Source organism: Xiphophorus maculatus, chromosome 19, assembly GCF_002775205.1.
Source record: "Xiphophorus maculatus strain JP 163 A chromosome 19, X_maculatus-5.0-male, whole genome shotgun sequence".
NCBI classification, from domain to species: Eukaryota; Metazoa; Chordata; class Actinopteri; order Cyprinodontiformes; family Poeciliidae; genus Xiphophorus; species Xiphophorus maculatus.
This window is the reverse complement of record NC_036461.1, coordinates 11947244-11960815: the sequence shown is the minus strand read 5'-3', so window position 1 is coordinate 11960815 and position 13572 is coordinate 11947244. Positions and strand designations below refer to the sequence as shown.

Sequence of the window (13572 nt, the reverse complement as noted above, 5' to 3'; positions counted from 1 at the left end):
ATGCTATTTTAATAGTGGTATATAGATTTTTTAAAAAGCTGTGTATGTAATAGTTTGTACAGAAATAAAAATAAGCAAAAATAAAATGGAAAAGAGATCTAAGATCCGCAGGCGTTACTAAAATATCTATTTTGGTATTTTATTTCATACTTTAAGTTTTAAAATCGTATTAAAGGCCCCTTGTGTTGACCACGGTTGCACACAAATGTTTTTGTGTGTGCGTGTGGACCTCGGTGACGCGCCGTGAAGCTGGGAGCCACGGGCACTCCCCTCCCGCCTTTCACATGATCTGAAAGCTCCCTCTGAGATAGAGACAGGAATGTGGAAAGGAGCGACAACATCGATGGCTGAACGAAGCCAAAGGATTTCCACAATGCGTTCGTTTTATGCTGCATTAATCGGGCTGGCATTCATCCTTCACACTCATGGAGTCCCTTGGACAGAGGAAAAGGTAAATCAATTAAAGATGATTAACTCACGTATGCTGTCTTAGGTTACACGGTGTCTGTCTGAGGAATTCTCTTAGTTTTTTTACACGATCAGAAATGAATTTCACAATCTAAATCTTGTTTTAATTAGGCTGATTCTCATATTATTTGGTTCCTTTCCACTTAAAAGCCTCTGTTCTCTATAGAAAAAACATTTTTACGACTGTTTATTATGTATTGTTGTGGCCTTGTTTAAAATCAATGCAGTTTATCTGCATTTTAGGTGCTATTATTACCAATCACATTTCCTAGAACTAGTGTCAGGATTTTATGAGAAAATGATAAATCTGGTGCTGCTTCGTCAGTCCTCATTCACCGTCCTTTTAAGGTCCACCTGGATACGGCTGGTGTTCATGTTCACAATCTGTGTTCATCTCTTCTCCCCTTTAACTAGTTGCTATGGCAGCACAGTCATCCTCTTTGATCCCCCAAGTGGTCTTTGAATATATAGACCTTAAATAGACCTTACTTTTTAACCCTCTTTGAGCTCACTGGTGTCCAGACTTATATTCAGCCACAGTGGCCACATAATTACATCTTATGTGCAACTGTGTTGCAATTACAGGATGGATGTATGAGTCAGCCAGAGTCGTCCAAATAAAGCTCCAAACTGGTTTTGCAGGTCATTGTTTATGCGGAAGAAAATGTGCCCAAATGCCTCTTTCACTAAGAAATGACTGAATGCTCATTTGACTTACACAGAGTATTTACTCTAAAATCTTGAACAATTCTTGGAGAAGTGGATAGTCTGCTCATATTACAGTTTTTTTGCTATCAAAAAAATCATAGGCAAATCACAGGCTTGTTTTTCAGGCTGTTTGTAATAAGTTATCACTTTTTAATTCTAAGTCAAATTGCATCAGAGTGTGCTATTTTCAATAACTGCACAGTATTTTATGTTGCCATTTTGCCTTTACTGAATAGTATATTGTTAATATTGTTTTTACATATTTGCATACCTATATCTTTGTGTGAACATATGCCTGTCACTTTGCTGCTAGACCTAAATTTTCATTGTGGGGCAATAATGAATATTTTTACTCTATTCTGAATTGTTTACTTATGCATGATGCATGGTCAATTCAATACCCCTGAATTAACTGTGTTTTTGTAAACAAATATAACATAGGAATCTAAAATGGTCAGAAGTTTGGAAGTACAGCTTTAGGCTCTGTTTCTACAGATTTTCTAACCTAAAAAACATCTAGAATATAGGGAAGAAGGCGGCAGTATATTGTAGAGTCAGTGGATTGGGGAGCATGGCCTCAGCTGCCTACTGACGGCTTTTCAATTCTTACTTCAATTGGTGGTTTGTTTCCAGGACAACCATGGTTCTCAGGTGAACTTTGGCACCAAAGAGTCATAGGACTGAAGGATCAATATGTTTATTTTTTCTGTAAAATAAAAAAAAAACAATGTAAAGACAGCTGCGGTAACTCCACTGAATTCTTATAAACAGGAAAACATAAATATTTTTCAATATGCCTGGTGTCTGGATTTAACCTTTACTAAATAAAACTTTGTGTGTATGTGTATGTCCAAAGCCAATAATAATCAATATCTCTTAACACAGTTGTAACTTGCTCCATGGGATGTTTTCAACCAATCATTGAGAAAACAATGAGTTTGACAATATGTACAATACAATGAAATTTAGTTTTGCCATGCTTTATCATGTTTATGAAAGGTTTGAAAAGGACCTTGAAGCACAGAAACTGAATGTGTAAAAAGTAGAATAGTATAGTATAAAGTAAGAAACAAGATAAATTTATGGTACACAGGGAAACAAGGAGTAACCAGGACAACAACTGTAGAAGACAGATCATGTTGTGGAAGGGAATACAGAAACATTAAAACCAGAGAGCTGTGTATAGACTGAGGAAGAATGGAGAAACCATTGGATGCAGGTGAGGAAATCAGATGATGGGGATAAACTGAGGAAGGGAACAAACTGACAGGGTCAGTGAAGCTGAATAATAAATACAGAGGAGCTAATTTGTTAAATATTAATATTAGAGGGGAATACATATAATGACAAAATGAAAAAATATATCTAAAAAATTAAAATGTACTTACTCAACAATATTAAATAAACATATACCGTTTTTAGAAATAATTTTGATAAGCTTAGTTAAATCAACTGTGCAAATTAATCAGTGCAATTCCAAATACTCATAATATCCATCCATCCATCCATCCATTACATACATACATACATACATACATACATACATACATACATACATACATACATACATACATACATACATACATACATACATACATACATACATACATACATACATACATACATACATACATACATACATACATACATACATACATACATACATACATACATACATACATACATACATACATACATACATACATACATACATAGTGTATTTTGAATGACAAATATTTATCTTTATCTTTTACTCAGATGATGATTATGTACATGAGAAACCCCGCTCAGCTTTATGAGTTGGTCTAAACAGCAGTTGCTGTTGTGAGACACAGAGATCAGCAGTTGTGTGACTGATGTGTCATTCTTGTTGTTTCCCAACTTATCATCACAAAAAAAACACTTCATGTCATAACAAGTAGTCTGCTATGTATAACAGTGATTATAACAACAGTTCCTTTTGATAATGTTTTGAAATTGCACCGTATAATTACAATGGAGCAGGTTTTCCCTAGACTTTTTTTCACGTTTCTTAATATTAATTGAATCCCTCCTTTGTCTGTATTCTTCTGCAGCTCAGGCACAGAGCGCTTAAACTAAGTGAGGATGAGATCCGTACTGCCCTCTCTCACACCGATCTGGCACAGATGTGGCAGAGGGATCTCAGGCCATTGCTGGTTACCCGGTACCCGGGCTCTGCTGGCAGCCAGGCAGTTCAGGACGTAAGTTTATTGAGCTTATTAACGTATGCATGATGTTTTTAAGCTTTATTTTAAGTATGTTTATTACCTGTTTAAAGGGTATTATTTTCAATAAGTACTTTTAATCTGACAAACAAGCCTCATTGGAATACATTTTACAGTTTATTAAATATGACTTTATATGTGTTCTATCCATAAAATGCATGAAAATGAAGAACTCTCAATATTTTGAATATATACCAGCAGCACATTAAACAATACGTTTAGTGTGAAAAATACAATGAAAAATTAAAACAATTTCAATGTTTTTATGCAGGTTTGGTGTAAATTCAAGTTACCTGAGTTTTTTCAAACACTTTGTGTTTTGACAGCATATAAAAACAACACTCGGTTCCCTCGGAGCAGGCTGGGAAGTTACGGAGGACAGTTTTGAGTCTCAAACGCCATATGGACCGCTGCCCTTCACCAACCTGGTTGCCACACTGAACCCATCGGCTAAGCGCCACCTGGTTCTTGCCTGTCACTACGACTCCAAGTACTACCCCCCTGAGGGGCACGGGAGGGAGTTTCAAGGCGCCACAGACTCAGCTGTCCCATGCGCCATGATGTTGGAGCTGGCACGAGCCCTGGATGAAGAACTGAAGACTCAGAAGGTAACAAACCTGAATGTGAATTGCACCTCCAACAGATTAATTTAAAATATTAGATTTTGCATTGTTGGTAATGTTGAGATTTCAGTTGTGTTTGGTGAATAACTAACAAGTAGTAGTGAATGCTCATTTACTGAATACAAATACCTCAACTGCAATGCAACAAGCTCATAATCAATGTAGTAGGCAATACAATGTGTGATTATTTTATTATGCTTAATGGGAGAGAGTATTGATGTAATCTTAGAACCTGTAGATAGCAGTAAATCTTTAAAAATAGTAATAATGTAACAGGAGTTTCTTTTCTTATACCCCCATGTAGAGCTCCAACTCCAATCTGACCTTGCAGTTGATCTTCTTTGATGGTGAGGAGGCTCTTTTCCAGTGGACCTCCACGGACTCGCTGTACGGCTCTCGCCACCTGGCAGAGAAGATGGAGAGCACTCCGCATCCCGAAGGAGCCAGAGACACCAACCAACTGCATGGCATAGTAAAGAGCAGTTCATCCTCCTCAATTCAGTCTACATAGGATTAGAATAACTATCCTTTCATGAATCAGTTATGACACCTTGATGGTTTTCAATAGTCGATAGTGGGTTTTTTAAAATTTACTTTTCAAAAAGTTGCTAAATTCTTGAATCAGTTGAACAACTGCTACGACAGACTGGCGACCTGTCCAGGGTGTACCCCGCCTCTCGCCCGAAACGTTCGCTGGAGATAGGCACCAGCACCCCTCCACTAGGGACAAAGGGCGTACAGAAAATGGATGGATAGATGGATAGACAGTTGAACAACTCAGTCATGTATTAACTTTGAAATATATTACAAAATATCAATAATATTGTCTGATATTAAAGTTTTCTGAAATATTCAAGTGTGTAAAAGAAAAAAATCATGGATGATTTCATATATAACAATCAATAGACTAGGATATTTGCATTTCTGTCTGTCAATTGTTTGGTGACGTTTTTACTTACACTGGCTGGCCAGTAGGTGGCATGTGCTTCACATGCACTTCATCTTCAACAGAGAGTGAGAGAGTTGACTTCATGTCCATTTTAGGGATCACAATTATTCTTTCGTTATTAAACTTCTACACGTACAATCTTCTGAGTTCTGAGCAATAATAATCTTAAAATTAAAAAAAAACACATTTGTTGTGTTTTATTTTTTCTACGTTTTAGGTATGGAACAATAGCAAAAAATAATATCAAGAAATGAAGACATTCCACAGTACGCTTTACTGAAGCTGTGGTGTCTGTGTGCATAAATGGGAGTTTGGTGTGACTTGTGGTTAATTGTGTCATGCCTGGGAGTTGGACAATGGATCACATGATGTCACACTTGAAAACACACTTATGGGATGCGATTATCGTAAAATCGGCTCTGTGTCAACGAGTTTATCTTTCGAATGTGCGACAAGAGTTTCTCGTGAGAAAATCTGACTTGTCTGTATCGTTTACCTCTCCCTTTTCTTCCCCCCTATAGGACCTGTTGGTGCTGCTGGACCTTATTGGGGCCCCTCATCCCATCTTCGGAAACCAGTTCCCCAGCACCACCTCCTGGCTCACCAGACTGCAGGACATTGGTAAATAATCATTATAAATGAGTGTGGATTAAAAAAAAAACGCTCTTCCCTTGTTTTACTCATGTCTGAAGACTGTCACCGCATTGTTTGCAGGAGTAAGACAGAATTGAATAAGCTAAAGTTTTGTTTTTTTAGTAAAGTAGAATAACTAGATTATATCTTTGCATTTAACCCTGATGTGTAAGCAGCCTGTTGAACCTGTTCAGGTGCATAGCAAAGATGTCAACACAAATGAACTTTGGTAGATAAAAAACAGTGACTTGCAGAATCATCTGAAAAATCTCAAACAAATGAGGATCTGGGGTTTCTCCTTGAACGCAGTGTATGATGATGATAAAAGATGCACTACGGTGCATATTTTATGCACTCAGTAGCGAGGACGTCTTGTGGCTTTTTTTTTTTCCAACAATGAATTTTTTTCTTCAAAATAAGGCCAGATTTGTGGATTACACAACTATTAGTTAACCTGTAACTGGATTCTCCTGCATGAGCTGTGGATCTCTGCAGCCCCTCTAAGTGTCTTTGCTCCTCCTGGTTGCCCAGCTTAGGTGGCATTAGACTGTATCCAAACACTCCTGATAAAGTAATTAATTTAAAAGATACATGAATTTTCTTCAACTAAACAGTTGAACATTTTCTCTCGTTTTCTTTCCATTTCTAAACTCAGAAAAACGTCTGCATTCTATGAACCAGCTTGTTGAGCATCCTAACAATGTGCAGTACTTCTGGCCTAATCGTCCAGTCGGCCGTATTCTTGACGATCATATACCGTTCCTAAACAGAGGTCTGTACCAGCCGCATAAGAACAACCTTGCCTTCCAATTAGTTTATGGTCACTTTCTTTCCTTCTTTTTCTTTTTTTTTTTTACCTAATTCTGCCCCCCTTTCTATCTGATTTAGGTGTTCGGATCCTCCACCTCATACCCTATCCCTTCCCGTCTGTGTGGCACACATTTGATGACAACGAAGAAAACCTGGATCGCTCCACAATTCAGAACCTGAACAAGATCTTTCAGGTTTTTGTTTTGGAATACCTCAACACCAGGCCCAGCATTCCTTCGAATCCACAAAATGCCCCATGAGCCTTTCCATCAATGTATTATCGTGATGTCAAGCTCTTCACCTGAAAGTATGCACTATGTTATAAGTTGTAACTCCATGTATGCAGGAGTCACACATAGACGTTTTAATGTTTTCTTACTAAAGCAACCTATTATCTAAATGCTTAATAAAAGAGATTAAAGTTAAAATTATTGTCATTATTTTTTATGTTTTGCAACAATATAACTACAAACCTCAATGTATTTTACTGGGATACTATGTGATTGACCACCAGAGATTAGTGTATAATTCCAAAGTAGAAGGAAAAAGTCATTTTTTTGTTTTTACAAATAAAATGTTAAAAATTGTGACTTGCATTATTGTTATAACTAAATAAAATCTAAACACATGGAGAGTAAATACAAAGGGGTCTGAAAACAAAAGGAAGCAAGACTTTCTTTCTTCTTCTTTTTTTATGAACCGAACCAAATCTGTCCTTTCAGAATTATACCCTACCGTGTTTTGGTCTATCACATAAAATCCCAGAAATATATTTTTTGGGGGTTTAATGTGTCATGAATACTCTCACACATCAGATGAAAAGATCACCAGTCTTTTCTGATTCAGCTTTAAATATATGATTACCCAACAGGTCAAAGCTTGTGATAATTTTGTAATGAACATTTAAAGGCACATCCCAATTTTGATGCCAAATGCCATCCTATATACCTGGATCTGTGGGTTTTTTTGTTTGTTTTTTTTAGGAAATATTACTTGGCCACCCACACTGACATGGCCCAACTGAGTGGAATAAGGTTTTAGCAGCAGGTTATTTAACATTTTCTCACCCTCTGTAAATCTGTTCAGTGTTTAGTCAGCAAACCTGCCAAAGGCAGGAAGTTGGGCTCATTCTCACTGAAGCAACTCTCTCAAGCTCTTTACATCCTGTCGTCTCACACAGAAAAGCAGATTACTTCCTCTGCTGCTCTTTCATGTGTCTGCTTTTGTTTATATGAAATTGTTAGCCTGTTTCTATCATGTAAAGGGAACAACTAATAAATGTTTATGCAGACAACAATTGTGTCTTATGAGAGGAGAGTTAGGAGTCTATTGTAAAATGTGATCTCCTAACTCACAAATGTTCCTTTTTTTTTCTATTTCATGCCTTTTCCATCATGTTGTTTTTCATATGAGACAAAGCACCATTTCCACCCATCTGCCTCACCTTAACAGCGATCCCATGATTCCTTTAATCCTATCATGAGGCCCTCCTTGGAATTCCACCCCACCTTAAGCCCCATAACTCCAGACCGCTCCTTTAGAAATTCAATGGCAGGATTTGACCCTGTCCGGTACAATCAGTAACGCCTAGCAACAACTTGAACCAAAATACCGTAAATCTTATCTAAAAGGAGATTAAAAGTGGCTTGTTTTATTTTACACTGCTCATAAAACTGTGCTTTTGCATTTGAGATTGAAGTAAAGTAGGGCTATTAAAACATTGTTGATTAAAAAAGGTCTGAATTATATTTCTTGTGAGCACCAAAAAGACAGACAACTCAAGACTTCTGTGTGTTTTCCTCTGTTCAGCGCTGCTAAGTGTTGCACATTTGACAGCAACAACAGTAGAACTGTCATCTGGAGCTGATTATAGTACAGCTGTGTGATAGTGGAAAGGAGTGGGATGATGGAAAGGACAGGGATTTTCTCCCAGTTTCTAAGGTGTGTTTCAGCCTTCTGGAAAACAATGAGGAAGCTGAGAAAGATTTACATCTTTTAAGGAGTTTGTTCCTTTGTGGCTTTGAAAAAGGGAAATTTAAAGAGGAAATATATAAGTGGTCCTGTTTGTAGTTTGAAGCTTTGAAGAGATGATGGATGAAGTTCAATGCAGTACAATCCCACAAGAATATCTGACAATAGCTGCAGAAAATATAACGCTGTTGCAGAGGTTCTGAGTTGAACAGAAAAAAATATGGGTGAGAATGTCTAGAACAAATCTAACTGTCTCCACTTCACACCTCTTGACAGAGTCAAGGCATACACAAATGATCAGATGGGCCGGTAATTTATCTTTTTGATTCAGGTACATTGGAGTAGGGCACTCTAGTGACTCTCACGGACTGAAGTTGCAGACCACGTCTATAGGTTCCCAGAGCTCTTCATAGCACACCAACAAGAATGTTTTCCATAACTCAAAAGAGGTTTCGCTGCTTGAAAATTTTTATTACTCATAAAGCTTTAAAGATTTTTTTGTCATATGAAAGGAGCAACAATTACAGTCATTATAGATTGGCTTTATTTGGTTTTGCCTTATTGATAAGGTTTTATTTCATTGTGGCAAAGCGAAGCGGTGTGCTACAACATCATCGCTTACCAGTAGAGGTCAGTGGTGAGTCATTTGGTCGTCTTTTTTTTCTATTTTATTTTATTTTACTATTATTGTTATTTTTTGTGAGGGGAGGAGGGTTGTATCATAAAGAGAAAAAATATGATAATTTAGATTTAACTAGCTTCACTTTAGAAAACTTATTATTACTATTATATAAAAAATTGTGTTTATACAACACTTGTTCTCAAATCTCAGATATACTTTGTATTTTGTTTTCCCCAAAAGTAATAAGATTATCGTTCTAAAGTTTGAATAAATTAGCAACGTCACATCCTACAGAGTGCTTTCTGTAGCATTTGTTTTAGCATAAAGATTTGTTCAAAGATTTGTGCTGGTGTCCTCTGGTCTGGATATATTTTCTTTTATTGAAAGATTAGTGTTGTTTCAGTCTTCCATAGATTAAAAAAGTACTGTGATATAAAATTTAATTATAATTTGTGTCGGTGTAAAATAAAAAAAATCATATATAAACGAATACATATAAAGAAATCTACCTTTAAATGACTGCTCACTAGAAAGCATTTTTGTAAACAGATTGCGTTTTTTCCTTTCAGCAGTCCATGAAGGCAGCATCAGTCCCACTCTGGGCAGCGAGGAGCTGAAAAATACTAAATCAGTACAAAATATATTACATTGTGAAAAACGCTACCTCAGAAGTGTTGAACTGGTAAAGTCTTTCATTTTTTCTTGAAAAGCCTTCTTCACATAAATTGTGTTTTTTCCTGGAGTCCCTGAAGGCACCACAAATCCCAACCCGGGCAGTGAGGCGCTGTAGGGGATGTCAGTCTTAGTCAGTCCAGCCTCCAGTCATGCGTGATTGTTCAGAGTTGTTTAGTGAGTGAACGCAGACTAAAGTCGCCGTGCTTGTGTGAAGAACATGACAGGGGAGAGTTGAAAGTTAATACTTTTTTTTTTTTTTTATCGGCGCCGTCACCTTTTTGTTTTATTTTTCTTCTGTCTTTGACTTTGTTACTTAAGAAGCCATGGAGCCGATAACAAAGTGGACGCCAAAACAAGTTGTCGACTGGATGAAAGGTGAGTGAAACGTTTTTAGTCAATGTTTTGTTTGTGCTTAACAGTCCTAACATCAAAATTTCACAACTCTTAAAACTCGATTCTCGTTTTCTGTAGTTAGTTTCATAGAAACTGCTCCAGTGTGACAGCATACCTTCACTCAGCCGCATAACAATAGAACCACATTCCCTTCTGTACTCTCACTTAGCAAACTTAGAAAACCAGTGATGCTTGTATAATTTTTTTTTTCACTATGAGTGAATTTTTAAGCTGTTAGTCTGACAAAATAATTTTTTTTCAGATGTTTAAACTGGACTTTCATAGAAAGAGAGAGAGAGAGAGAGAGAGAGACTGCACCCTATTGTTTCGCTCAATATTTTTAATTAAGCTATACTGATGCATACTAGTAATCATTGTGCCCTTGTGGCCCGTAGCTTTCAAGTCACAGTCTAGTCCAGCCATGGTAGATTAAATGTAACTTCTTTGACCATGCAGTTTATGTTTTTCAAATATTTACTCTGACGTTATTCATTTACAGTGAATAACTATTAAATAGGTTGATGTGATGATTTTAAAAAGTAATTAATCAATTAATCTCTCTGCTTCTAAATAGAAACATTTACTGGTAGAGCTATGGAGTTGTAACATTTTCTTCTAATTATTTTTTTAAAGCCTCAAGAAAAAAAAACAACTAAATGATCAAGTTTATTTATATTGCACATTTCAGCAACAAGACCATTCAAAATGTGTTACATGATAACATAACCACAGGATAACATGCGTTGTGTTTTTTTAAAGTTCTTCTTGTATACCATTTTAACCCTCTGCTCTCTATAGCTGGATTATTTGGTCAGGCTACCAGCTCAAGTAACTAGCCTGGTTTTAAAGTGGTATCATCTTAAAAAGTGATGGTTGTTGTTCTTTGTTTCCTGGCCATAGTTTCTTCATTGGCTTCTGACTGTTTTAAACACCTCTCTGACAATGAAAATAGCCTACTTTGACTCTGCTCCACTCAGTAACATAATCCACACTGAAGTGCGATGTCAGCCTGGTAGTGCTTTAAGTGCAGAATATTGCACTGTTTTGCTGTTCTGTTCTTTTTAGAGTAATTAAAGTCTTCAAGGCTGACCTTATCTGTTTACTTAGTTGGGCACTCTGCTCAGGTGGCTTGTCTGCAGTTGGCTCCTTAACGACCATGTAATTTGCTATCTGTAGTTTTTAAATGTTATCTTAACAAAACATGGTGAGTAGTATCTCTTTACCTGCCATGCTGTGGTCATTTTTCAGGCAGTTTACTGGCAGATTACAGCAATAAGTGAGGGAGATGAGGGCTGAGCTTCTCTATGCTCTACACAGCCAAAGGAAAACTGTAAATACTTATCATTAGCTCATTAAAGCGATTTAAACCTTAGAAACAGTATGATAAAAAGTCTTTAAAAGTCTAGTTGTTGATAATCTGCTCGAATACCTGGGACCTAAATAGGACAGACCAGCTGTTGAAATGGAACAAACACCAATGTTCCTGTTAAAATATGACAGAAACATAAAGTGTAACTAGATATTTAGAAAAATATGAACGGTAATCAATTATTTCTGATATGTCCCTTCATTATTTGCGGATAGCTCTCGAGGACCCACAGACTTGTTTAAGGCACTGAAAGGAATGCTTGCTATGTTGGTGACATCATTAATCTTTGAACCCATCTCCAGTCACAGCATAACTATGTGTAAGCGAATGTGAGGATAAGAAGCATGTAAAGCAGTGACAGGCGACACTGTTCCAAAGACCAAAACTAGGATCTTATTAATTTTCCTGATATGTTGCAAGAAAATGAATCATGAACTTAAAAACAATGATCAGTTTGGATACTACCCTGTTTCTCTATGCGTCACTATAAACAACTTCCCATAGCAAAGCTTAGGTGATTTCCCTTTTTTTTAAACTCTCATATTGTGTGACTCAGCCCTGTCTGTTTATCAGACAGAGGTATGTTCTGTCAATGGGAGTGTCAGTAGGGAGCACAGGGATTATCCAGGCATATGTGGAGAAAAAAAGCCCAGCTAGTGCACCCATTGACTGTGGATTATTTATCAATACAAACCTCCATTGCTGTCAGAGTGGTGAAAATTTGACTCAGCAGATTTTTGTGCAGCTCCTAATCGTGGGGTTTGTAGCCCCCCTGCAAACACAACAGAGGGGAAGAAGCATGAGCATGAGAAAAATTCACACACCCTTTTCACATTCAAACCAGGTGATGCATAAACGGGGAATGTGAGTTTGCATCTTTATCTAATTTGGGGTTTTGAGTTAAATGCTGGGTTGTCATGTTTGGACTACATCAGAAGAGTTTATTGCAGTTTTGTTTTTGCACATTAGTGGATGACAGAAGCTTTCCGAAAAAGCATTGAACTGGTGTGGTTTGAGTTGGCTAAACAACTATTTGCTTTAGTTATAGGTGTTTACTGTGGGTGTAGACTGCAATTATGCTCCAAGCAGGTGGGTCAACTTTTAATCTGCCAGAGCCACAAAACATGGAAAGCTTTTGAGTAACTTTTAATATGCAGCAATGGTTGTTGCAGTCTAAAACATTACCCAGGAACTCAGCTTTTCAGGGTTTCCTATACTTTTTGATTTATGGATGAATATGAAAAAAACAAAATAGTGTGTAAAATTATTTGTAGACTTTACTCAGTAACCCACTGTCTAAATCTTCCTTCCTTCCTTCATTCCTTATTTGTGACTGAAGTCAAATGATCATCTCAGGAAGCAACTATATGAAGACCTTTGTCCTCATTCGCCTCAGGCTGTTCTCCTCAGCAGGACTCAGCCACAGTTCTTTGTCTATTGAAGCCGTTGCTAATCACCTGCATTGTCAGAAGAGATCAAGTGATTGTCGCTTGATGCTTATTGCCAGTGAAAGGGAGTTTGATTCTTTGAATTTAGACACTTGTTTTTTTTGTTTGGTGCCTAGAAATGGCCTGTAGCAGTTGTCCTTCACCACAAGCTCTGATTTTCCAGCTGGTCCTATGGTGTCGTGTGACTGCTAAGCCATATCTCATGTGTTGGGATCACTTCCTCTAAGAGACAACTTCACTTTTTTTTTTTGCAATGAATACATTTATTGAGAATAGTCTCAATAAATGTATTTTAAAACCGTGCCTGCGATTTGAGTTTGGTTGGACCTGAATAAGTTATTCAGTTATTCACAAATTACATCAAAACAACGACTTACATGCCCAAGTTCATGAGGCAAGAAGTTTAAATCATGTGACGAAAGTACTTCTCCAAATATAGTCCTGATTCCACACAGGCAGCACTTCATCTGAGAAGAGCTGGGAGCATCATGAGATTATTTAGCTCTAACTTAGCTGAATAGTATTTCATTCACCAATCCCTCCCCTCTAGTCCATTGTGGACCTACTGGGTTTTAACAGGGCATTCCAGACATATAAACTGGTGCAACTTCTGTCAGACTGAATGGCTCCTGTCCAATTCTTAGCAAGCTGAGGCAC

At 37.2% G+C, this 13572-nt stretch overlaps 2 protein-coding genes across 2 annotated transcripts in view; both read left to right on the top strand.

Moving 5' to 3' along the window:
* The first annotated feature begins 272 nt into the window (after nucleotides 1-272).
* Nucleotides 273-7024, top strand: LOC102228101 (glutaminyl-peptide cyclotransferase-like). Its single transcript, XM_005799149.3, has 7 exons — nucleotides 273-451; nucleotides 3252-3398; nucleotides 3749-4030; nucleotides 4350-4517; nucleotides 5516-5615; nucleotides 6283-6399; nucleotides 6516-7024. The coding sequence occupies exons 1-7, from the start codon at nucleotides 320-322 to the stop codon at nucleotides 6695-6697; spliced, it is 1128 nt and encodes a 375-aa protein (XP_005799206.1). The 5' UTR covers nucleotides 273-319; the 3' UTR covers nucleotides 6698-7024.
* Nucleotides 7025-9841: 2817 nt separating this feature from the next.
* The window catches only part of cnksr3 (CNKSR family member 3), a 34294-nt gene continuing 30563 nt past the window's right edge, over nucleotides 9842-13572 (top strand). Inside the window, exon 1 of the mRNA XM_023352571.1 lies at nucleotides 9842-10080. Within this exon, the coding sequence (XP_023208339.1) occupies nucleotides 10029-10080 (52 nt within the window). The 5' untranslated portion in view covers nucleotides 9842-10028. The remainder of the gene's footprint in view (nucleotides 10081-13572) is intronic.